The sequence below is a fragment of the Gorilla gorilla genome, chromosome 13 (genome assembly GCF_029281585.2).
Source record: "Gorilla gorilla gorilla isolate KB3781 chromosome 13, NHGRI_mGorGor1-v2.1_pri, whole genome shotgun sequence".
Taxonomy (NCBI): Eukaryota; Metazoa; Chordata; class Mammalia; order Primates; family Hominidae; genus Gorilla; species Gorilla gorilla.
In genome coordinates, this window is record NC_073237.2 from 124641301 (window position 1) to 124664050 (window position 22750).

Consider the following 22750-nt stretch of genomic DNA (forward strand, 5'->3'; position numbering starts at 1 on the left):
TATGGCTAAATCCATTTATTCCGAAATAAAAAGCAAAATAAACAGGAGTCGCATCACCAGGGCGCCACGACCCCATCCCCGCCTCCTTCCTCTGTCCTATGCTATCAATAAATAAGTTTCCCAGCCCCAAATAATTATTAGAACCTCCTCCCCATGTGCCAGCTCCAACCTCTGCTAGGTATGATACAGGGGGCGGCCCTACCCCTGGAATATACAAAATGTTACACAGATACAATATGTACACTGGGGAAGCGGAGCCACCCCAGCAGCCCGTGCCCTCGCCTGGTCTACAGTTAGCCCCACTGTCCTGCCTCAGCTGCCTCTCTGTGTAAGAAGATGGGAGCCCCCCTGAGGGAAAAATTGCTTTGGTGAGAGTAAGGAGGCCATGAGGCCTCTTCCAAACAAACCAATTATATGAGCCTCTGGCTATTAAATAACAATCATCATCATCCAGAAATTTAAGGAGTCAGCCCTGGCCAAGGTGGCTAAGGGTCTACACATTTGTCTCCCCCCATTAGACAGGGGTCTTATTTGCTACTGTAAGAGTAAAGGGGTGACTGGGAAGGGGTGGCAGGGACATGATGGGGGCGGAGCCTCCGGCCCCACTTCTCCAGGCTTTGCTGACAGTGGCCTACTTTTTAAAATTTTTATCCTGACTTTCTTTAATCCCATAACTTTTTTCATAATTTTTTTTTTTTTGAGACAGAGTCTCACTCTGTCGCCCAGGCTGGAGTGCAATGGCGTGATCTCAGCCCACTGCAACCTCCACCTCCCAGGTTCAAGCGATTCTCCTGCCTCAGCCTCCCGAGTAGCTGGGATTACAGGCACGTGCCACCATGCCTGGCTAATTTTTGTATTTTTAGTAGAGACACAGTTTCACCATGTTGACCAGGCTGGTCTTGAACTCCCAACCTCAGGTGATCCACCCACCTCAGCCTCCCAAAAGTGCTGGGATTACAGGCGTGAGCCACTGCACCTGGCCTTTTTTCATAACTTTTATACCATAAGTTACCCATAACCTTTTTTATCCCATAACTTTTTTTAATCCCATAACTTTTAATTTTTTTTTAATTTAGTGGCCAGCTTTTAGATGACAGTGATCTTCACCTCATCTGCACCTGTCTACCCCCGTTAGACAGGGGTCTATGCTTGCTACTGTAAGGGCAAAGGGGTGACTGAGAAGGGACAGTAGGGATATGGTGGGGGCAGGGTATCCAGCCCCACTTCTTCAGGCTTTGCTGACAGTAGCCGGCTTTTAGATGACAGTGATCTTCACCTCATCATTCTCGTCAGCCCGGTAAAAAAAAGGAATGCAGGGGTTGCTGCCCAAGCCTGGGCGCTCCCGGGGGTTCTGCATCTCACGAAGCAGCTGCATGATCTGCTGTGCAGTGGGGTTGTCACGGGGAGAACCCTCCCTGGCCTCTCCTTGGGCAGGCTCCACACTGCCGGCAAGGCTCACCTCGCAAAGATCTTTGGAGAGAGAGAGGCAGGGCTCTGAGTGCCACGCGAGCCCTCCCTTACTCCTGCCTGCCCACCCCTCCCGAGGGCTCTACTCACCACCCTGCTGGTTGGCAGCCCCAAGTTCCTGGGGGGCTGGGGCCCCTGAAGCGGGCTCATCAGCAGGGTTCTGGGCAGCTGCCAGGAATCTGCCATGCCACTCGTTGCGGTCGCCCACAAGCCGTAAGACCAGCTCCTGCAGCTCCAGCAGCTTCACCTGGAGGGAGGGGTGCTAAGCTGCCATGCCCATGCCCGTGCTCACCTCCACCCCCAGAGATGTTCCACACCCTACCTTCATCTCCTCCTTGTCTTGGGCCAGCCTGCTGATGTACTCCTCCTTCTCCCGGTGCCGCTCCTTCAGCACTGCCCTCTGGCTCTGGTACAGTGCAATGTACTCTCCTGCGGGAGGACAGGGCTCAGATGCTGGGTTCCCTCCGACCGCTGTGCAGCTCCTCCTGCCGTGCCCTGGCCTCCCACTCACCAATGGTGTCTGTCTCTCCAGAAAGCTGGATGCAGCGATGTTCCAGTTCCTCTACCCTCTCCTTCAGGTCTGCCTTCTCCTGCATGAGCTCCATAAAGCGGCTCTGGAACCAAAATAATTGAGTCATATATCGGCAGCGACCTGCCCCGCCCCCACCCTTCTTGACCCATGCCAGGAGAGACTCATTCACCTGCAGCTTCTCCATGGCCCCCTGCAGAGCCCGGTGGGTCTCCCCACACACAGAATCACCCCCGGTCCCTGGGGCTGGGGCTGCTGCCTCAGGCTCCTTCTGGGCCGAGGCCAGCAGGTGAGCCAGGCGCCGGCAGCGCACCCTTTGCTCCTTCAGCTGCCCACGTAGCCTTGCCTGCTCCTCCTCGGCACTGGCTACAGCTGAGTTGAAAAATGCCACCTGCAGGCAAGAGGGGTGCATTCTTGTAGGAGGATATATAGGATGAACAGGGCAGGGAGGTAGAGAGCAGCCCTTCCCTTGGGGCCTCAGAGGGTGCACTTGTTGGTCCCAAGTGAAATGGTGTCTCACCACTGGCTCCCAGGAAAGGGGTGAGGGTCCGAAGAAATCAGAAGGCCGGGAAACCAAGAGAGAAGGGGGTCTGGGAGGGACCACAGAGGGAGGCAGCAAAGGCTGGGGAGGGGGAGTCAGCCTCACCATGGCTTCCCGGCTCTCCAGGTCCTCCGGGATGCTTGGCATGAGCTGAGGCACTGCCACCGCCTCCTCCTCCTCATCCTCATCCTCATCCTCCTCCTCCACGCGGTCCAGTCCATCTCCTATGGGGGTGGCCAGAGGGGTCATCAGACAACCCAACAAGGGTACAGTGGGCCCACCTCTGCCCCCACCCTCACTGTGTAACACTGGGCCAGCCCCTCCCCAGAAGGAAATAAGCATCTGTTCTTTATTTTTATTTTATTCTTTTTTAAGAGCCAAGGGCTCGCTATGCTGCCCAGGTGCAGTCCCACTACCGATCAGCATGGGAGTTCTGACCTGCTTCATTTCTGACCTGGGCCAGTTCACCCATCCTTAGGTAAGCTGGTAGTGCCCTGCTCCCAGGAAGTCACCATATTGATGCCCAACTTAGTTTGGACACCCAGTTGGCATAATGACCAGCTGTTCTAAAGGTCTCTTCCAACTCCTCAATTCTACGCTGCTAACAGTCCCCCCTTCCTCCTGGGGCTCTCTCCTCTTCCTGTGAGCAGGTTCCGGTACCTTCCCCAGGGTGAGCCATGAGGCTCAACTGGGCTCGTAGCTGCTGATTCTGCTGGGTGACAGCTTCCAGGCGCTCCTAAGGGGCCAGGAAAGAGAGTGAGAAGGCATGGAGGTTGCCAGGTTGTCCCCCTCGGGGCCCTGCCCTCACCAACTCCCTCACCTGGGTTTCCTGCAACTCTTGGCGGGCCATCTCGGCCACCGCTTTGCCCTGAGCTTCCTGCTGCTGCAGCTGGTCCACGAGCTGGGTCTGCAGCAGTAGCTGATTATGCAGCGCCTCCTTCTCAGAGGTCAGCTGCTGATAGGTGGCCACCTGCTGCTGATAGGCAGCCACATACTGCTGCAGGTGTCCCAGGTACTGGTCTCGCTGCTGCTGCAGACTTTGAGCCTCTTGGCTCTTCAGCTCCACCTGTAGGAAAACCCTGGGCGTGAGGGCAGGTGGTGGCCTGCTTCCAGATTCAGGGCCCATAAATAGGGTAGCGAGGGCTCTGTGAGGCTCTGTCACCTGCCCAGACCTCTGGCCCCTTGCTCCAGGCCTAAGTGACTGCCTCCCTTGACTAGAGCCTCATGCCTCCTTCCCCAGCCTCAAATTTCACATCCTTCTTCCCACCATTTAAACCGTAGGCCACAGACTGGTGGAAACGCAGAGGGAGCCAACCACCATCTGCTACGTGTGCTACATGCCTAATGCTTTCCACGTATTATCTCATTGGATCCTCAGCACCTCTGCAAGGAAGATGCTAACTTCCTTTTTAAGTTAAAGAAACTGGGGCTTAGAGATGCAAAGTAGTTGAATGATGACCAGTGGAGCAAAGGCCAGAATCCAGTTTGAATCTAAGGAGCCTCTTATGCCGCTGTCTCTTCCCCTGTGATTGGGAGAAATCCATGCCTCTAGCTGGGACGATGATGTCCAGACCTGAGAGGAGCCCAAAGCTATCCACCTCTAAAAGTCAGAGGGCAGGGAGCAAGAAACAGTCACAGGACTGCCCTGAAGGGTGCTGGGGTCACCTGTTCCCCAGGCTGGAGCTGCCTCTGGCCTCACACCACCCCTCCCCAGAGGCTGGTGCCCGCCTCCCAGCCCTTCTTGGATGGGGCGGGGTTACCGTTTCCTTCAGCTCGCTCAGCTTCTCCTGCAGCTCCCCCAGCTTCTTTCCTAGCTCCCTCTTGACGTGCTGCTCCGACTGCAGTGCGCTGGTGATCTCCATGTTCTCATTAGTCTGGACAGAGAGAAGCAATCAGCGGCCACCCACTGCAGCTGGAGACCCCAGAACTTGCTGCCTTGGTGTCTACCTCCCACGGCACCGGGAAGGGTGGAGGCAGGTTAGAAAAATCATCCCCTCTCCCCCACAGCCATCGGAGCAGGGCTCTGGCTCACAGGTGCCTCCAGAAGTACCATTTCAAGTGAGGGCTACACTGCCCCACTTTACAGGTGGGAAAACAAAGGTCTGGAGGGCTAGGGAGGAGGGCGGGCTCTCCAGGTGGGGCGGCGCACCAGCTTTACGAATCCGCTCTGCAGCTCAGCCAGCTGCTCCTTGAGCTCCCGGTTCTGGGAGAGTGCGCGGCTGATGGTAGTGCGGTCGTTCTGCATGGTCTCCAGGATTTGCCTGCGCGCCTCCGCCTGCTCCCCCCAGAGCTCGGCCGCCCGCTCCAGCTCCAGCAGCCTCTCCTCCTGCTCCCGGTTCAGGCGACTCAAGCCCTCATTGTCTTGCACCTGGGCTTGAAGCTGTCCTGCCAGACCCTCCAGCTCCTTCCGCAGGTGCTCAGCCTCCGCTTGTAGCTGCTGCTCCACCTCGGAGGGCCCTGCTGGGGGCTCTGGGGGCGGGGGTTCAGCTGAGAAAAGACGCAGACAATAAGGGCCTCTGGATTCTCAAAAAAACCCTCCTCTTGGTCCATAGCTCCTCTCAAGCTCCCCAAACTTGGCCTTCCTGCTGATGATTCCTCGCACCCGGATGTTAGCCAATCTTCCAAACCACTTTCCGATAGCGACAACTGTGGGTGGCTGACAACGGGCACTCCTCCGTCTTTGCTGATGGGGCACTGAGGCTCATGGAGATAACGAGACTTGCCATCTCCTGGCACAGACCTCTTTCCCTCTGCCTCAAAGCCCTTCCATCCACCCAACTCCCTGGGGCATTCTAAACCACCCCCACAGCCCTCTGACACCATTCCTGCTCCCAGGTCACCCCAGCCCCAGCTTACCCATCTGGTTCCTCAGTTCAGCCAAGCTCGTCTCCAGCTCCTGTACCCGACTCATGCTACATTCCTTCTCCTCTCTCAATGTGTGCACCTGCCCAAAGCACAGCAGGAAAGGGCCCTGGAGAGGGGCTGGTGGCTGGACAGGCTACCATCTCCCTCTGCCCCCACCGCCACAAAGCCCAGACCCATGACCACCTCTGGCTGTGCTCCTCCCATTTCACAGATGCCCAGAAAGATCAAGTGACCTATCTAAGGTTGAGGGGGAGCTGAAGGGTCAGGTCTCACCTGCTCTGACATCTGCTGCATCCTCTGCCGCCACATGGCGCTCTCTCCTTTGAGATTCTCCGCATATTTATCTCTCTCCATTTGTAGTTGTCTAACCGACTCCATTACCTGCAAGAATGGCCACAGAAATTAGGAAGGACTGTCACTGGTTGTCACCTACTCCTGGCCACCTGGGGTCATCTTCCTTCTACATCCCTCCCCTGCAAAGCCTCACCTGCCCCAGGTGTGCTTCCAGCTGTGCCCGCTCCTCCATGGCCTGCTGTAACTGCTGGTTAGCATCAGGGGCTTCACACTGGCTTGAAAACTGGATGGTGAAGAGCGAGAAGTTTAGATCTGGGGAGCCCAGGCCGTTCCAAACAGTGCCCCTTAAAAGGGCTAGGGCTAGGCTCAATGTGCAACTCAGTCAATACAACTCTGCTGTCAAGTTTCTTTGCTTTAGAAATAATAAATAATTTTAAAAAGATCTCAGGCCAGGCATGGTGGCTGATGCCTGTAATCTCAACACTTTGGGAGGCTGAGGTGGGTGGACTGCTTGAGCTCAGGAGTTCAAGACCAACCTCGGCAACATGGCAAAGCCCCGTATCTACAAATACAAAAATTAGCCAGGCATGGTGGTGTGCGCCTGTAGTCCCAACTACTTGAGAGGCTGAGGCAGGAGGATGGCTTGAGCCTGGGAGGTAGAGGTTGCAGTAAGTATCACTCCAGCCTGGGTGATAGTGCGAGACCCCGTCTAAAAAAAAAAAAAAAAAAGATCTCTACTCTCTATTATTAGTGAAAGTGTTGGCTTGAACCTCAGAAGGAAATAAACAGACTCATGAGCTAGCCATATAAATGTAATCTCTAAAATAATGGTTTTCACCCATGATGCTTTAAAACAAAACAAAACAAAACAAAAATTGTCTTAAGCCCTAACCCTAAGATTCTGATTCCCCAGGTCCCCAATTTGTAGATTTTTACCACTCTCTAGAGGATTTTATGCCAGGACCGGAACAAGGACCCAAATTTTCCAGCTCTTGGCTGGAGTCTCCCCATGCCCTGCATGATCCCTAGACCATGGCCCCAGCCAGATGGCGCTCCCACCACCCATGGGGCTGCAGCCTCTTGCCTGTTGAAGCAGGAGTTCCGTCATCTCTAACTTCTTTTGCAATTCTTCCAAGTTAAGCTGCATGCCAGCCTTCTCAGTCACTAGGACCCGAAGCTTCTCTTCCAATTCTGATTTCTCTTGCTTCAGGTCCTCATTGCTTTGGCTATGGCCAGAGGCAGTAGAGAAAGGAATGAATGAAGAACAGAAAGGACTGCTTTGGTGATCCACCCTCTTACCCTTGCCCCACAACCACAGAACTGTGGCACTGGAAGGAACCCCAGGAATCAAAAGTCACATGTACAGGCCAGAGAAAAGACACGAGTTACCCAAGTCTACACCATGAGTCAGTGGCACAGCCGGCACTAGAGCTTTGCTGGGCACACATGCACACCTCTATGACCACCTCATCATGCTTACCTGTACCCCCCACCTCCCAGCACACCACCCATGCTGAGGGCCCCCAGACCTCCCATCCCACCATCCCCCATCCTACGTGTTCTTGTATAACTCCAGCCTGAGGGCGTCTCTCTCTTTGGTTAACTCCTTGTTGTACTGTAAATACAGAAAGGTTAAGTCAGGATATAGCAGGCAGAGGAGCAGCTGGCCAACCAGTAACAACAGCTACAGTAAGTACTCCACAGTAACACTTCCTCACTCTCAATCACACTTGACATGTTTTCAAGGCATTTTCAAGCCCATGGTCTCATTTGGTTGTTGCTGTTGTTGTTTTTGAGACAGAGTCTCCCTCTGTCACCCAGGCTGAAGTGCAGTGGTGAGATCTCAGCTCACAACCTCTGCCTCCCTGGTCCAAGTGACTGTCCTACCTCAGCCTCCTGAGTAGCTGGGACTACAGGCGTGCATCACCACGTCCGGCTAATTTGTTTTGTTTTGTTTTGTTTTTTCTGAGATGGAGTCTCTGTTGCCCAGGCTGGAGTACAGTGGCGCAATCTCGGCTCACTGCAAGCTCCGCCTCCCGGGTTCATGCCATTCTCCTGCTTCAGACTCCTAAGTAGCTGGGACTACAGGTGCCCGCCACCACACCCGGCTAATTTTTTTGTATCTTTAGTAGAGACGAGGTTTCACTGTGTTAGCAAGGATGGTCTTGATCTCCTGACCTTGTGATCCACCCGTCTCAGCCTCCCAAAGTGCTGGGATTACAGGCGTGAGCCACCATGCCCGGCCTAATTTTTTTATTTTTAATAGAGAGGGGGTTTCACCATGTTGGCCAGGCTGGTCTTGACTCCTGACCTCAAGTGATCCGCCCGCCTCAACCTCCCAAAGTGTTGGGATTACGGCGCCCGGCTGGTCTCATTTGTTTTTAAAAAAACTTGGTAAGGGTGGCCGGGTGTGGTGGCTCACGCCTGTAATCCTGGCACTTTGGGAGGCCGAGGGGGACGGATTACGAGATCAGGGGATCGAGACCATCCTGGCTAACACGGTGAAACCCCGTCTCTACTAAAAACACAAAAAATACAGAAAATTAGCCAGGCGTGGTGGCAGGTGCCTGTAGTCCCAGCTACTCGGGAGGCTGAGGCAGGAGAATGGCGTGAACCCGGGAGACAGAGCTTGCAGTGAGCCGAGATGGTGCCACTGCACTCCAGCCTGGGCGACAGAGTGAGACTTCGTCTCAAAAAAAAAAGGACTTGGTAAGGGTGGAAGGAACAGGGAGAGAGAGCGAATTTATGTATGTATGTATGTATGTATATATGTATTTATTTGAGATGGAGTCTCCCTCTGTCACCCAGGCTGGAGTGCAGTGGCGCCATCTTGGCTCACTGCAACCTCTGCCTCCCGGGTTCATGTGATTCTCCTGCCTCAGGCTCCTGAGTACCTAGGATTACAGGCATGCGCCATCATGCCTGGCTAATTTTTGTTATTATTTATTTATTTATTTATTTTCAGACAGAGTCTCCCTCTGTCACCCAGGCTGGAGGGCAGTGGCATGATCTCAGCTCACCGCAACTTCCGCCCCTGGGTTCAAGCAATTCTCCTGCCTCAGCCTCCCAAGTAGCTGCAATTACAGGGGCACACCACCACACCTGGCTAATTTTTTGCATTTTTAGTAGACACAGGGTTTTACTATGTTGGTCAGGCTGGTCTCGAACTCCTGACCTCAGTTGACCCACCCGCCTCGGCCTCCCAAAGTGCTGGGATTACAGGTGTAAGCCACCATACCTGGCCAAGATCGAATTTACAGCTGGCTAACAGAGGCCCAGAGAGATCAGATAATATTGCTATTGTTATTATCATTATTACTACCACTGTTTGAACCTTTATTGAATGCTTCACCAGGTACCATGCTAACAATCCCATTTAATCCTCATAACCACCACATGAGACAGTTACTATTATTACCTCTATTTTGTAGATGGACAACACGGAATATTAGAGGTTAAGTGCTTGCCTAAGATCACTTAGACAGAGCTCGGATTTTAACACCCAGGTATATCTGACTCTCTAAGCTCATTTGTTCCCTGAGGGTGGGGGCACAAATAGGAAGGGGGAAATTATCTTTTGTTCAATTTTTGAAAGGATGATACAGTCAGATAGTCTAAAACTCCGAAAGTGCAGAAGGGAAATATCTTCCAGCCGTGCTGTTCCTCTCTCCTGAGTTTTTTATGAATCCATGCAGACACGTTTTATGTATATTGTCATAGTACATAGGTACACACACACACACACACACACACACGTTCCCTCTCTCTACACAAATGGTAACATACTAAAGATACTCTTCTGTACCTTCACTGTACAAGTACCATATTCCCCCACCTAGGACTTGGCCAAGGCCACAGCCAGGTAAGGGCACAGCGGGCACTTGGCCTCCGAGCTCTGCGTCCAGTGTGCACTCCCCACAGTGCCCCCAAACTCACCCACAGCAGCTGACTCAGCCCCAGGATGCCTCTAGCAACCACACACAAAAGCAGTGACAAATGGCCCATGCTGCCTTCTAGGCAGGACAGTCAACTCTGCAGAAGGGATCTTTAGGCTCACTCCTCCATCTGGGAAGCCAGTATGCCAGGGGACGGGGCAGGCAGTTGGACTCACCCTGTCTGCCTTCTTCTGCTGCGTGGAGACAGCAGAGAGAGCCCGCTCCAACTCTCCCACACGCCGCCGGGAATACTGCAGGCGGCTGGCCAGATCTTCGGACTCTCCTGGAATGAGAGAGGTTGAGATGGGGCCCAAAGGACTCCCCCTAAAGGCCTGTCAAAGTGCCAGGTTGAAGGATGATGGGGTGCCCAGATTCCCACCTTCTTTCTGCCTGGCAGCATGCTGAGTGTGAGCCAGGGCTGTCTGTAACTCAGCTTTCTCTGATACGAGGATCCCTATGGTCTGAATGTGAACCTTTGGGAGGAAACCCAAGCAAGTGCTGAAAAAGAAGGGAAGAAACATTCTCCAGAGGACAGGATGGAACTTCACACCCTCCACTCACCTGTAACTGCTCCCTTAGGGCTCCCTGCTTTTGGTGGCATTCTTTCTTTTCCTATAGGAAGAGGAAGACAGAGCTCTTACGAGGGGGAGGCAGAGACGGCACAGCAAGGGACATGCCCCCAGAATGCCACCAATGTCCCAGGACAGGCCCACCCATGGGACCAGGTTATCAGGGACCCTGTGGGGATGGGGTGGAATCTGGGGGGGTGAGCCTTCTTCCCCAGGCTGGGAGTGGGTGAGACGAGACTGAGGCCTCTACATTTGAGTGCCCCCCAAACCCAGCAGTCATGTTGTGAGCAAACAAAGAAATCACGTTACTTCTTCCAACTGATCCGTAATTTCTTGGTTCTGTTGTTTCTGTGGGGAAGAGTCAAAGGAAGGTGACTGAGGGTGGCCCCCTCAACTCTATTCCCCAGACCAGGAACGGGTAGGCAGGGGCCAGGAATGGATTTTAAAGGCAGAGTTCTCAGACCCAACGGGAACACGAACTGGTAAACTCTCCTCAGGCTCTCAAGGAAAGGGGATTTGTGTCTTTGTTGGTTTTTGCCCACAGCCACAGAACTGAAAGTCTGAATCTCGATTCTCTTGAAAGGACAGTAACATAAACCTCTAGAATGGAGTGTGAGAAAAGCCCACCCTCTGCCAGTTTGTGATTTAGAAAGGTGTAATCATTCAACAAACATTTGCTGAGCACACACAGGCCAGGTACGGTTCTTAATAGCAGGGATACCAGACAGAAAAAGACAGACAGGAGCCCTTGGCCCTGAGGTTTACGTTCTAATGGGCCTTTAAATCTTGGACTCTCAGAGCTAAGAGACCTTTGATACTCTCTAACTCTACCTCCTCAGGAAATGCAAGCCCAAGGAGGAGAGGTGGCTTGTCCCAAATCAAAGAGCAAATTAAGGACTGAGTCAGGGCAGAAATACAGGGCTCCTGACAACCAGTCAGGCTAGCGCTTCCCCAAGAGGCAACAACCCCAGGGCGTGTGTGGCAAGGACTCGAGCAGGGGTGTCTAGAGAAGAGAGAGTACGCAAAGAGGGCAGCAACAGAAGAGCCATGCTGCATGCTCCGTGCTCTGGGGTCCCTCCAGCTGAGGCCTGGGCCCCCCAGCTCCCCATTTGCCCTTGGCACCAGGGGCCCCCTGCCCCTTTCTTCAGGGTCCCAAGGGGAAACTGGAGCCCAGGATTAGCAGCATGGAATCAGGGGACCCCACTGGACTCTTACCAATTTCTCTATCGTGATATTGAGTTGTTTGTTTGTTACATAGCTGGAGTCCAGGGCTACCGCTAGCTGTTGGTACCGGCTCTGAGGCGCATGCAGAGAGGAGGAGTTGGAGGAGGATTGGGGGGAGAGGTAGAGAGAGCAATCATTAGGGTTGGGGGGTGTGTGGGCTGTCTCAGCTGGCAGAGGGGCACCCAGCCCCCTCTGTGGGAGGAGGTTGGAGGGCTGGCCTGCAGGGTCACTGGGCCACAGCCCAGGGCCTCTTACCTCCAGATCCTTCAGGTTAGCAGACGATGCAGGGCCCTCCCCATTGACACATGTCGCAGACTATAAGAGACGAGAGTGCACATGGAGATGTTCTGTCCCCTCAGTGTCTAAGCCCTCTGACTTCGTTTCTTCCCCAGCAATTGGCAACATTTTCTTTTCTAACTTGGACCCTCTGTCCCGTAACCCCTTTGTGCCAACTTCTCTCATGGTTCTTATTTCCCCACCATCCTTCCCTCCCGAGCAGCTCTCATCCAGTGCTTCTGCAGCAGGATACAATGATGCAACCAGTCATGGGGTCCAACTCCTTCATGTGCACGACTTCAAGGGAGAAGGCTCAGGGAAAAGGTGACTTCCTTAACATTGCCCAGCACATTGGCTGGTCCCAGGATCTTCCCTCTCTCTTGTGAATCCCTGCCTCAGTTTCTTTCTATCATAGTTCCCTTCCCCCCACCCCGCTCTCGGCCTCAGTTCCTGAGGTACCTCACAAACAAGACCATTGAGCTGTTGGGAGAGTTGTCGCAGGCTCTCGGTTGATGAGAAAGTCCTAGGGATGGAGACACAGGGGTCAGGGGTGCAGGTGGCTCAATGGGAAAGAAGGTCATGGGCAGTGGCCTCCCTGACTCTCTCAGCCTAGAGACTGCTGCCCCAACAGGAGACACTCACTTGGTTTCATCCATGAGATTAGGGACATTGTCAGCATCATGATTCTGTTTGGGAAGAAACGTGTGAGATGGTCATTCAATTTCTGGTAAGAATCACCCAGGATGGGGTGAGTCAAGCTCTCAAACTCATTCCAACAATCTTCCATCTCCCCAGGCCTCAAGGAAAAGCCCAGTCTGAGCCTTCCCCCAGCCCGGTCCCCAGGAAGAGCCCTTGACCCTAGGGAACAAGCTGCCTGTGAAAGGAGAAGATAATGCATAATAGGTACAGGAGGGCAGTGGGCAGAGGGGGAGGAGGCACGAACCTGAGATGCTGCCATGCTAGTGAGACTGGCACCAGGGGAAGGGACACCGCCAGGTAACACGGTGTCATCAGATGGTTGTAGAGTAGCAGCATTGTCCTTGGGTGTCTGTCACAGAACAGAGCAGGGGGTTAGGGGGCCATGCGGGAGAGAAGGTGCCTCAGTGCTATGAACACAAGGGTGTGGAACAGGTAGGACAGGTGTTGCTGCAGTCAGAGTGACAGTCACACATGCTAGGAGCCACTCAGGGGTGTGGATTGGTTGCCCAGGCCTTGGGCTGCTAGGCAGCATTTCAGATGGCCAAAGCTTAAAGCAGGGGCTGCACGGCCTCCTTCATGAACACGAGGACCTCGCTCTCCCTGGAGCTCAGCAAAAGACAGCAGCAGGCTCTGACCTGTGGCAGCCACAGCAGGCGGGAGGAAGGTGTGCCAAAGTCAGGGAGGAGAAAGGCACTGTTCTTCCAGAAGGCCAGTCTGTGCTGCAGAGTGACCCTCACTGGGCCCCTACTGGGCAGAGGATGGTGATGAGGAAGTAGTTGTCTGGGCAATGCACAATGTAGCTATCTGCCTGTCTCCTCCTTTCCTCCCTTCCCTTCTCCCCTGCAGTGGCACAATCATAGTTCACTGCAGCTTCCACCTCCTGGGCTCAAGCAATGCTCCTACCTCAGCCTCCCTAGTAGCTGAGATTATAGGTGCACACTACCATGCTCAGCTAATTTCTATAGAGACGTGGTCTCGCCATCTTGCCCAGGCTGGTCTCAAAGTCCTGGGCTCAAGTGATCCTCCCACCTTGGTCTCCCAAAATGTTGAGATTACAGGTGTGAGCCATTGCACTTGGCCTACTGGCCGTGTTTCTGATTCAGGCCTTTTCAGGGGGAAAAAAAAAAGCTGCCCAACTAGAAGCCTCTCCCCAATTCTCTGGAGGTAAAAAGAGGATAAACCATGGCCAACACCCCCACCCCGACCTCTTACCTCCAAAAACATCTACCCAGCCAAGAAACCACCCAAGAAAACAGAGGTAAGACATCTTCCCTGTGGCTCTTGGCAACTTGGAAGTTGTGGGGCCTCTTTCCTGGGAATAGTACCTGAGGACAATCCTAGGATTCAGAACTTGGGGTTATGTGGAGCCTCTCCCTTGCCCCCAACTGGACCTACCTGCTTGATCAGAGCCCCACCCAGCCTCTCTCCAGGCTCTGACCTTACTCTTGGCCCAAGCCTCTGGTTCTAGAGATCTTCTAATATCTGACAAGCCAGATGGGCAGACAGTGGAAAAAGCTGGCTGACCAGCTAAGCTGGACAAGAGAAAAACACCAGGGAGCCAGGGCCTGGCCACGGAAGCTGGGTCTGGGAGAAGTGGCTACACCTCTCTCCAGGGAAAGGACTGCGCACTCACTGGACCCTTCAGCCCTGGCTTCTGAAAACCCAAATCTGCTTCTCTCCTTAGAGCAAGTGCTGCAGAGGCTGGTGGAACTGAAGATGAGCCAAGCTGCCTTTGCATCTTTGCAAGTTTACTGTGACCATGGGACCTGGTGTTGCCTTGACAATGCCTACAACTGAATCTAATAGGTCAGAGCAAGGGTTCAGTTGCTGGCCAGGCATAAGCCTTGAGGGAAGGCTGGCACTCCTAGGAATGGACCCTGCTAGGCTTTAGGGCCCTCCTGGCATCTTCGGTTCCCACTGATCTCTAGGATTAGACACAAGAATGCTCAGAGGAAGGGAATTTTTTCTTCTTCTTTTTTTTTTTTTTTTTTTTTTTTTGTTTTGAGATGGAGTCTCACTCTGTCGCCCAGGCTGGAGTGTAGTGGCGAGATCTCCACTCAGTGCAACCTCCGCCTCCTGAGTTCGAGATTCTCCTGCTTCAGCCTCCCGAGCAGCTGGGATTATAGGTGCACGCTACCATGCCCAGCTAATTTTTGTATTTTTAGTAGAGATGGGGTTTCACCATGTTGGCCAGCCTGCTCTCGAACTCCTGACCTCAGGTGATCCACCCTCCTCAGTCTCCCAAAGTGCTGGGATTACAGGCATGAGCTACTGCACTTGGCTGAAAAAGCATTTTTCTGAGGACTTTCTGACACACATAGCATGATTATTTTGTGAGCAACCAAGTTATTTCATAATTTTAAGTCTTGTAGCCAAGATGGAGTTTTTAAAAAAGCCTACTCTCCTCAAAATGTCCCATCCCATTAAGATATTTTTTCTCTCTCCATTATTCCCTACTTCTGGAAATGTTATCAGCTCCGCTCAGGATACTACGATCACAGGCCTGCATTCCTGGAGTAGAAAACTTACATGGTAATAAAAATGAGAAATTAAAAAAAAACAAAACCTACATTGGAAACAGTTACGGATATAGAGAAGGTATAAAAACAGCAAGGGGCTGGGCATGGTGGCTCACACATGTAATCTCAGCACTTTGGGAGGCCAAGGCAGGTGAATCACTTGAGGCCAGGAGTTCGAAACCAGCCTGAGCAACATGGCAAGACCCCATCTCTATTAAAAATTCAAAAAAAATGGCCGGGCGTGATGGTGCAACATCTGTAATCCCAGCTACTTGGGAGGCTGAGGCATGAAAATCACTTGAACCCGGGAGGGGGAGGTTGCAGTCAGCCAAGATCACACCACTGCACTCCAGGAGAAAGAGCAAGACTCTTTCTCAAAAACAAAAACAAAACAGCAAGAAGGAAATACGGGGATCTAGGCCTTTGTTTCCAGAATAGAGGGACCTGGGCTGGCACAGAATCTCAGAGCATTAGGAAACAGGCTACAGACCCCCTAATCCACTGGACCATTGGCAGAGCAAAAGCCAAATGCTTTTGGCTGCAGGTCACCTCTAAGCCTGTGCTCCCCAGCCGTACCACTCAGTGTCTCCTCTGAGCTGGCAAGGTGAGTCACAGCACCTGGACAGACCTGATCAACTGGAGGGTAACAGGTATGAGACTGGACAACTCTCTAACAGCAGCCTTGGCTGCTGTGTCTCAGTCCCTCTCCCCATACCCATCTCCAACAGGATCAGGCTCTATTCGTGCCCTGCTCCTCTGGCTTGGCAGGAAGGAGTCCCCCAGGTGAGTTAGATGGAAGAAATGGCAAATCACAGCCAGAGGAGGTTGTCTCCCAGCCCTGTGTACCTCCATGCCCTGCCCCCCACCAGGCTCCCTGTGTTCCTGAAAGGTGCTCTGTGAGTTCACACTCTGGCCACGGCCTCACCGCTCCCCCTGCCTCCCCCACTACCCATATGGATTAATGTTACCCACCTTTAATCTTCAAGCCAGCTTCAAATGCCACCTTCTCCAGCCTGGAGTCCATTTGGAACCAACCTCCCCCCGAGCTGAGCATTTGGAATGTTCCAAAATTCTCTCTTGCCTCCTTCAGAGGAGTCTGCCTCCCTCAGTGTGCAGCCTACCTTGTTCATCTATTTTCTCCACTGTTTATTTATCAAAGTGCCTTTGTTGTCAAGAGCCCAATGAATATGGCTAAATGTCCATTTGGAGAGATTAGGGGCAGAACGTCTTGGTCACTCATCTGTTTGGTTAACCTCACAACTTTTACAGTTAGTTCCTCTGAAAAAATAGCTTCAATCCTTCCAACTATAATGTGAACTCATTTTCTTTTAACCCTTTGTTCCCTACTCTTAAATCAAAGTGAATTAATTTAAAAAAAAAAAAAAAAAACACTAACTTCCAGGTGGTTTACTGATCTTTGCCTTTAGGGCAAAACCTAAAGGTCTGTTGGTTCTTTTTTTTTTTTTTTTTTTCATCTCTCCTAGTCTGAGAGTACCCATACTGGGCATTCAAAAGCCCAAATCCCAGAATCCCAGGCTGGGAGCAGTGGCTCACGCCTGTAATCCCAGCACTTTGGGAGGCCAAGGTGGGTGGATCACTTGAGGTCAGAAGTTCAAGACCAGCCTGGCCAACATGGTGAAACCCCATCTCTACTAAAAATACAAAAATGAGCCAGACATGGTGGCAGGCACCTGTAATCCCAGCTACTCAGGAGGCTGAGGCAGGAGAATCACTTGAACCCAGGAGGCAGAGGTTGCAGTGAGCCAAGACTGTGCCACTGCACTCCAGCCTGGGCAGTGAGACTCCATCTCTGAAAAAAAAAAAAGAAGAAGAAAAAAAAAAGCCCCAAATCCCACACACCTGCTCTGAAAGTTATTCCCAAATTACCTTTAAACTTTTAAACTTTAAGATATGTCTCACCTTCTCCAAGATGATAAAAGATTTGGGGGAAGAATAAAAACCCAATCAATCAAGCAGGTGAAGAAGCGGACATAAACAGGCGGAAGGTTAATGGCAGCAACATAAAATAAGCCAGAGGCAAAGTATCCCCCAAACCAGAGAAGCCTCAGGGGCATGCACAGCTGGAGAGAGCAAGCCAGAGAGGGGTCTCGGCACTGCCTCACCTTCCACTTGTCCAATGGGGGGAGCGCTACCCCATTGGAACGGTTAAGGTCGGACACCAGCACCTTCAGAATGTCCTGAATCTACAGGAGGCGAAAAGGGAAAAACAAGGGCAGGGGGAGAAAGGTAGAAGTGGCTTAGAGAGAGGCAAGAAAGTCAGGGAAGGAGGAAGATGTGGGTTCAGGGAAATGAAATAAGAAGAGTGGAGGAGATCAATACCATGGCCTGTGCCATCCTTCCAAATGGCCACCTGCTGCCTTGCCAAGGGCAGAAACAAATAGATGGAAAAGTCCCCTGAACGATGCAGTCACACACAGTGGAGTCACCTGACCAATGCAGCTCTTAATATCCTGTTTGGACCCTTCTCCTTAGGCCCAGGATGTGGGCAATGAATCTAGTAGAACTACAAACCTCCACCTCCATTTTAAAAACCAGACTTCTGAGTAAGGGTTCACTTGAACAAAGGGGGCTCCAGCTAAAAAACAAGTTTGAAAGACACTGATCTTATCCAATGTCACCTCACAAAGGAGGAAACTGAGGCCCAGGGGAAGAAGTGGTTTTTCTGTGGTCATGCAGCAAGCTGGTGGCAAAGATGAACTCAAAAGTTAGATCTTCCCCTAATCCTAGCACCTGGGACTCTCCTCACCACACCCTGGGGCCCTTTCAGTGACTCCTAAAGGGATAGCCTGATGGCAAGTAGCTGTTCTCATTGGCCTGGCTTCCCCTTGAGACTGGAGATGAGGAAAATGAAACAGCAACTACCATTTCCTGGGTGTCCTGGGTGTTTAGGACAGCAGGCCCTGTACTAGGGATTAACATAAAAACAACAATAACAAATCTCATTTAAACTTCACAAGTGTAAGTAAAACAATACTTTATAGTTGTGAAAAGAGAGGCCCAAAAAGCTCAAGCAATTTGCCCTAAATCACATCCCTAGCAGATGGACAGGTAGGATACAAACCCAGAACTCTTAATCAGTACCCAACAGTTCTTCCACAATCATAATAATTACCCTCTACTGCCCCTTGGGCCCCCTGTCCCCAGGAGCCTGGCCATCCAAGACTCACATCCTCAGGTGAGTGGCAACCACCAGAAGTGGTTGTCTCAGGGTTACTGCCATTTTTTATTTTCTTCTTCTTTTTCGCTCCTGTAGGAACACCAGGGCTATTCCTCTGCTGATATTCTCTCAACTGTGGAAAAGAAGAGCAATAATACTCATGAGATCTACAAGCCCCCACAGTTACATCCTACTTTACAATTTTTCCAAAATACTCTTATATACCATCTGATTTAATGCCACTAACAACTCCACAAGGTCTTGTCACAATCACTTAGTGACTGAGAGGGATTGATACCATGGCTTAAAAAAAGGCAAGAATTGAACTTAAACTCAGTCTTCTGACTCCAAGCTCTGGGGTTTTGCCACAAATCAGCAGCTGTCAGGGGCCAAAACCAGAAGCAGAGGTACTTTTCTACCTCTCATCCCAGAAACGGGATGAGAACACTTAGGGGATTGGGTCCTAAGATCAAAAGCTGGTTTCACGCACTAATTACGGTTCCGAGGGGGACTGCGACATCACTACATTCCACTCCACCAAGGAGAATTCAAATATGAGGTAGAGAAGTCAAGCCTGGAATCCCAGCTACCTGGGAGGCTAAGGCAGGAGGATTACTTAAGGCCAGGAGTTCAAGGTCAGCCTGGGCAACACAGTGACACCCCCTCTCTAAAAATAAATATGTATCTTAAAATGTGGGCCGGAACATTAAGTCGGCAGGAACTGTACACTGTGTGGTTTAGAGTCATACATCCTCACACGTTTGGTAATGTTAAGAAATGCACCAATGCCTCTCAAACTTTTACATCAATGTATCCTCATGGCAGAAGGCAGCCTTTCTGTTGAACCTGGGAATTTAACAGAAAGAGGACAACCCAAGCCTCATTTCAGAGAAAAGTCTGGTATACTCTTAGAAATTTATGTGACTGTCATCCCTAAGTACATTAATGTTTTTTCTCTCTCAAGAGAATAAAGGGAAACTGATGCTTTAGAAAGATGCCCCGTATTTATCCTGTGGCACTCCAAGTACCCCAGGTTGAGATGATATGAGGAAGATTCAAGCTGTCAAATTCAGTTTCCCAAGACCTGTTCCACAGAAGATAAGCAGATCTCATTCCAGAGACCACTGAAGGGCACTCTGGTCCCAGAACCATGGAGAATTCGAATATGAGGTGGAGAAGTCAGAAAAAAATGTTAAAGTCTCTCTGGAGAGTAGAAGCCTGGGGGAAAACCAAACCAATCCCGTTCTCACATTGCCACCCAGAGATACTGCCAATGTTTTGAGCTCACGGGTGAAGTGTAGGCTTTTCACAGTCAATGTCTATGTTAAGGGTGTAAGGCACCCTGAAACCTCTCCCTCCTAGGTCCCATAGTCCCCAATCCCCTTCCAGCTGGAAATTTATGCTGTGACCAGAGGAACCAGAAGCGGGATGAGAACACTTAGGGGACTGGGTCCTAAGATCAAAGACTGGTCTCGCGCACTAATTACGGTTCCGAGGGGGATTGTGACGTCACTACATTCCACTCCTAGGGGGAACATCAGCGCGACGTCCAAGTCGCCGCTCCGCGATGGGGGAGGGGACCGCAGGGCCAGGACCCAAGTCCTTGGAGACGCGAGACCAAAGAACCCCGGGAGGTCCGGTTTGGGGCGGCAGGAGGTGAGGGTCGAGTCTGGAGCGGGGGGCCCCGGGAGTCACGGGCCCAAAGTCACTGGCGAGGGCAGGGGCTGAATTGCTGGGGTCCTAGGTCCTTGGAGACGCCAGCCCAAAGAGCCCACGGAGGTCGGACTTCGGGGGACAGGAGGTGAGGGCCAAGTCTGGAGCGGGGAGCCCCGGGAGCACCAGCCCAAAGTCACCCGGGGGCGACTGGCGAGGGCGGGGGCTGGGCGGCTGAGGGGGCGGGGCTGGCTGACAAGACTTTGGTGGGGGGAGCCCGGACGCGCCGTGGGGAGCCCAGCCCGGTGTGCCTCAGGAGTGGCAGGGACTCTGGCCATGGTCCTGCCATCGGAGTGGGGCTGGGGCTGGGTCGGGGGGCCGCGACCCGGTGCACTTTACCTTTTTCTTCGCTGCGGCCAATTTGCTCTGTCGGGTTTCTTCCGACATCGCGGGGCGGGGAGGGAGGCGGGGTTGGGGCCACATCAGCGCGATCCCGGCAACCACTGCGGAAGTCAGTCAGCCACCGCGCAGCTGTGCGACGGAGCCAGAGGAGGCGTAACCAGGGCGATACTAGAGCGCAGAATGGGGGCGTGGCCTCAAAGATCAAAGCCCATTGGTCAACGAGAAATATGAAGCGGAAGGGGGCGTGGCTAGGCAGCGGCGTGTCCAGAGGGACCTGTGGCGTCACAACAAAAGCTGCGCACGCAACCGCTGTCCCCGCCCACCTCGGGAGAGGGGCGGGGCCGGCTTTCCTTGGGTGCGCGCGCAGCTTTCTGTGCGCCAGTTCACGCTCCGGATCAGAGTTCCTTGCCCGGTGCACCTGAGAGGTCGCTCTCCGACTGCCGCGCTGGACCCTCTTGCGCCATTGAACCCCCTGATCCGGGGGCCTCGGACCCCAGGGCTCAGGAGGTGGGCGAGGAACGGACTCCACAGTTTCTTTCCTGACTTCTCACAGCCCTGCCCCAGACTCTCCCTTCCCAGAAATCACCTCCAAAGACTCCCATCCAGTGCTCCAGACAACCCCCGTCTCAGAACGCCCCCTTCCTAGAGGGTCTCTACCCTGATCCTGAGAGCGTATCTGCCCCCTTTCCAGATGGATCCAGTCCCTGGCGCTCTTACTTCCCAACTGCTCCTCCTCCCGCATCCCCACAGTACCCCGTCCTCACAGCGGGCTGTGGGTCCAATCAGACTTTCCCCTCGGATTCCTCTCTAGGACTGAACCAAGACTTACCCGAAGTTGCCGCGGGGCCTTCCGATCCCCTGTGAGTATTTCTTCCCCCACACCCCCTTTCCCATCCTCGACCTTCCCTCGTGCGCTCCTGGCCCTCCTCCCCATCCCAACAGCAGCCAATCCCCGCTTGGCCCTCTTCCGTATCTTCTCCCAGTCGACTGAGAACCTCCAGGTCATTCCCGAATCCCTCCACTTCCTTTCCTCATGCCCGCCAGTCTTCAAAGAAGTGTTATCCTGTCCTGTCCTAGGCTAACTCCTCTCCCTCCCCATCCTGTCTCCTGGCTCCTCAGATGCCTTTCACTCCGGTCCAGCACCAGCCATCTCTCTTCCTCGCTCTTTTCACCCGTCACCCAGCCCTGCCTTTAAACAAACCCATAGCTCCCCAGTCAGGAAAATGCTTGGCGTTCACCCTGGCCACTCCTTTCGTTGCTAATAGTCTCTCCTCTTCGCTGGCAAGCCACCCCCAAAACACAGCCTCCTCCTCCTCTCATCCCCCAGATGGAGTTGCCACTACAACTACCACCACTCTTAAGGTAGATCGTGAGGGCCGGGTGCAGTGGCTCACACCTGTAATCCCAGCACTTTGGGAGGCGGAGGCGGGCGGATCATTTGAGGTCAGGAGTTCAATACCAGCCTGCCCAACATGGTGAAACCCTGTCTCTACTAAAAATACAAAAAAATCAGCCGAGCGTGGTGGTGCAGGCCTGTAATCCCAACTACTCAGGAGGCTGAGGCAGGAGAATTGCTTGAACCCGGAAGGTGGAGGTTGCAGTAAGCCGAGATTGCACCACTGCACTCCAGCCTGGACAACAGAGCTAGACAAGTCTCAAAAACAAAAAAGAAGTTAGATCGGTAAAGACTTGGTATTTGTTCATTGATTTAGCAACTGCTGCAATGCAGGTGTATGCCAGATAGCCCCCTGCCCTCCAGGAGCCACAGGCAAAAAAATAATTCCAGGACAAGTATGCACATGGTTCTGAGATGGGGAGCCCAGGCTTGGGCTTGCAAAGAGGGCTCTCCAGAGATGGCAGGGTCAGAGGCAAGGCCTGAAGGGCAACTCACAGTGAGCTCAGATGACGATGACGGGGTGGCAGCCATAGTTTGCCAAAAGCACTGGGCTGATTGAGCTTCTCTCTGCAAGTGGGTTGGTATCCACTGTCTTTGACCATGCGGTAACTCACTGCAGGTCATGCCTTTCTCATTCATGCTAATTCATTCCTTCTCTTTTTTTTTTTTTTTTTTTTTTTTTGAGACACAGTCTCACTCTGTCGCCCGGCGCGATCTGGGCTCACTGTAACCTCTGCCTCCCAGGCCCAACCCATCCTCTTGCCTCAGCGTCCCAAATAGCTGGAACCACAGTTGTGTGCCATGACGCCTGGCTAATTTTTTTGTATTTTCAGTAGAGACAAATTTTCGCCATGTTGCCCAGGCTGGTCTCAAACTCGTGAGCTCAAAGCAACCTGCCCGCCTCGGCCTCCCAAAGTGCTGGGATTACAGGCATGAGCCACCATGCCCAGCTTCCATTCCTTCCATTTTTAAAAACAACGCTCGACCAGGCACAGTGACTCACGCCTATAATCCCAGCACTTTGGGAGGCTAAGGTGAGTGGATCACCTGAGGTCAGGAGTTTGACCAGTCTGCCCAACATGGTGAAGCCCCATCTCTACTAAAAATACAAAAATTAGCCGAGCATAGTGGTACATGCCTGTAATCCCAGCTACTTGGGAGACTGAGGCAGGAGAATTGCTTGAACCCAGGGGGTGGAGGTTG

At 52.7% G+C, this 22750-nt stretch overlaps 2 protein-coding genes across 12 annotated transcripts in view; one reads left to right on the top strand and one right to left on the bottom strand.

The window, feature by feature from the left end:
• On the bottom strand, positions 1–20334 carry GOLGA2 (golgin A2). 6 transcript variants are annotated; one of them, XM_019033287.4, is made up of 27 exons: positions 20149–20284; positions 18107–18229; positions 17042–17122; positions 12644–12748; positions 12343–12386; positions 12160–12223; positions 11680–11739; positions 11416–11496; positions 10510–10548; positions 10193–10243; positions 10011–10104; positions 9808–9914; positions 7253–7311; positions 6781–6922; positions 5890–5979; positions 5676–5783; positions 5394–5481; positions 4687–5024; positions 4298–4411; positions 3358–3603; positions 3198–3273; positions 2643–2761; positions 2169–2387; positions 1979–2081; positions 1790–1896; positions 1558–1714; positions 1–1470 (listed from the first exon to the last, which is right to left on the bottom strand). In XM_019033287.4, exons 1-27 carry the CDS (start codon positions 20230–20232, stop codon positions 1256–1258), a joined length of 3114 nt encoding a protein of 1037 aa, XP_018888832.4. In that variant the 5' UTR covers positions 20233–20284; the 3' UTR covers positions 1–1255. The 6 variants fall into 6 exon arrangements, with proteins under 6 accessions (XP_018888832.4, XP_018888833.4, XP_018888834.4 ...); XM_019033288.4 differs by lacking the exon at positions 17042–17122 and having other exon boundaries at positions 20149–20318; XM_019033289.4 differs by lacking the exon at positions 11416–11496 and having other exon boundaries at positions 20149–20296.
• The window catches only part of SWI5 (SWI5 homologous recombination repair protein), a 17105-nt gene continuing 13966 nt past the window's right edge, over positions 19612–22750 (top strand). For 4 of the 6 annotated variants that reach the window (XR_008668578.1, XM_019033296.4, XM_019033295.2 and 1 more), the window contains exons 1-3: positions 19627–19752; positions 19841–19897; positions 20963–21011. Coding sequence is in view for 5 of the 6 variants with exons in the window: in XM_019033296.4 (XP_018888841.1) it covers positions 19664–19752; positions 19841–19897; positions 20963–21011 (195 nt within the window). In the remaining variant the exon portion in view is untranslated. Of the gene's footprint in view, positions 19753–19840; positions 19898–20962; positions 21012–22750 lie in introns of all 6 variants that reach the window. The other 2 variants (XM_019033297.3, XM_055351252.2) reach the window with 2 other exon arrangements.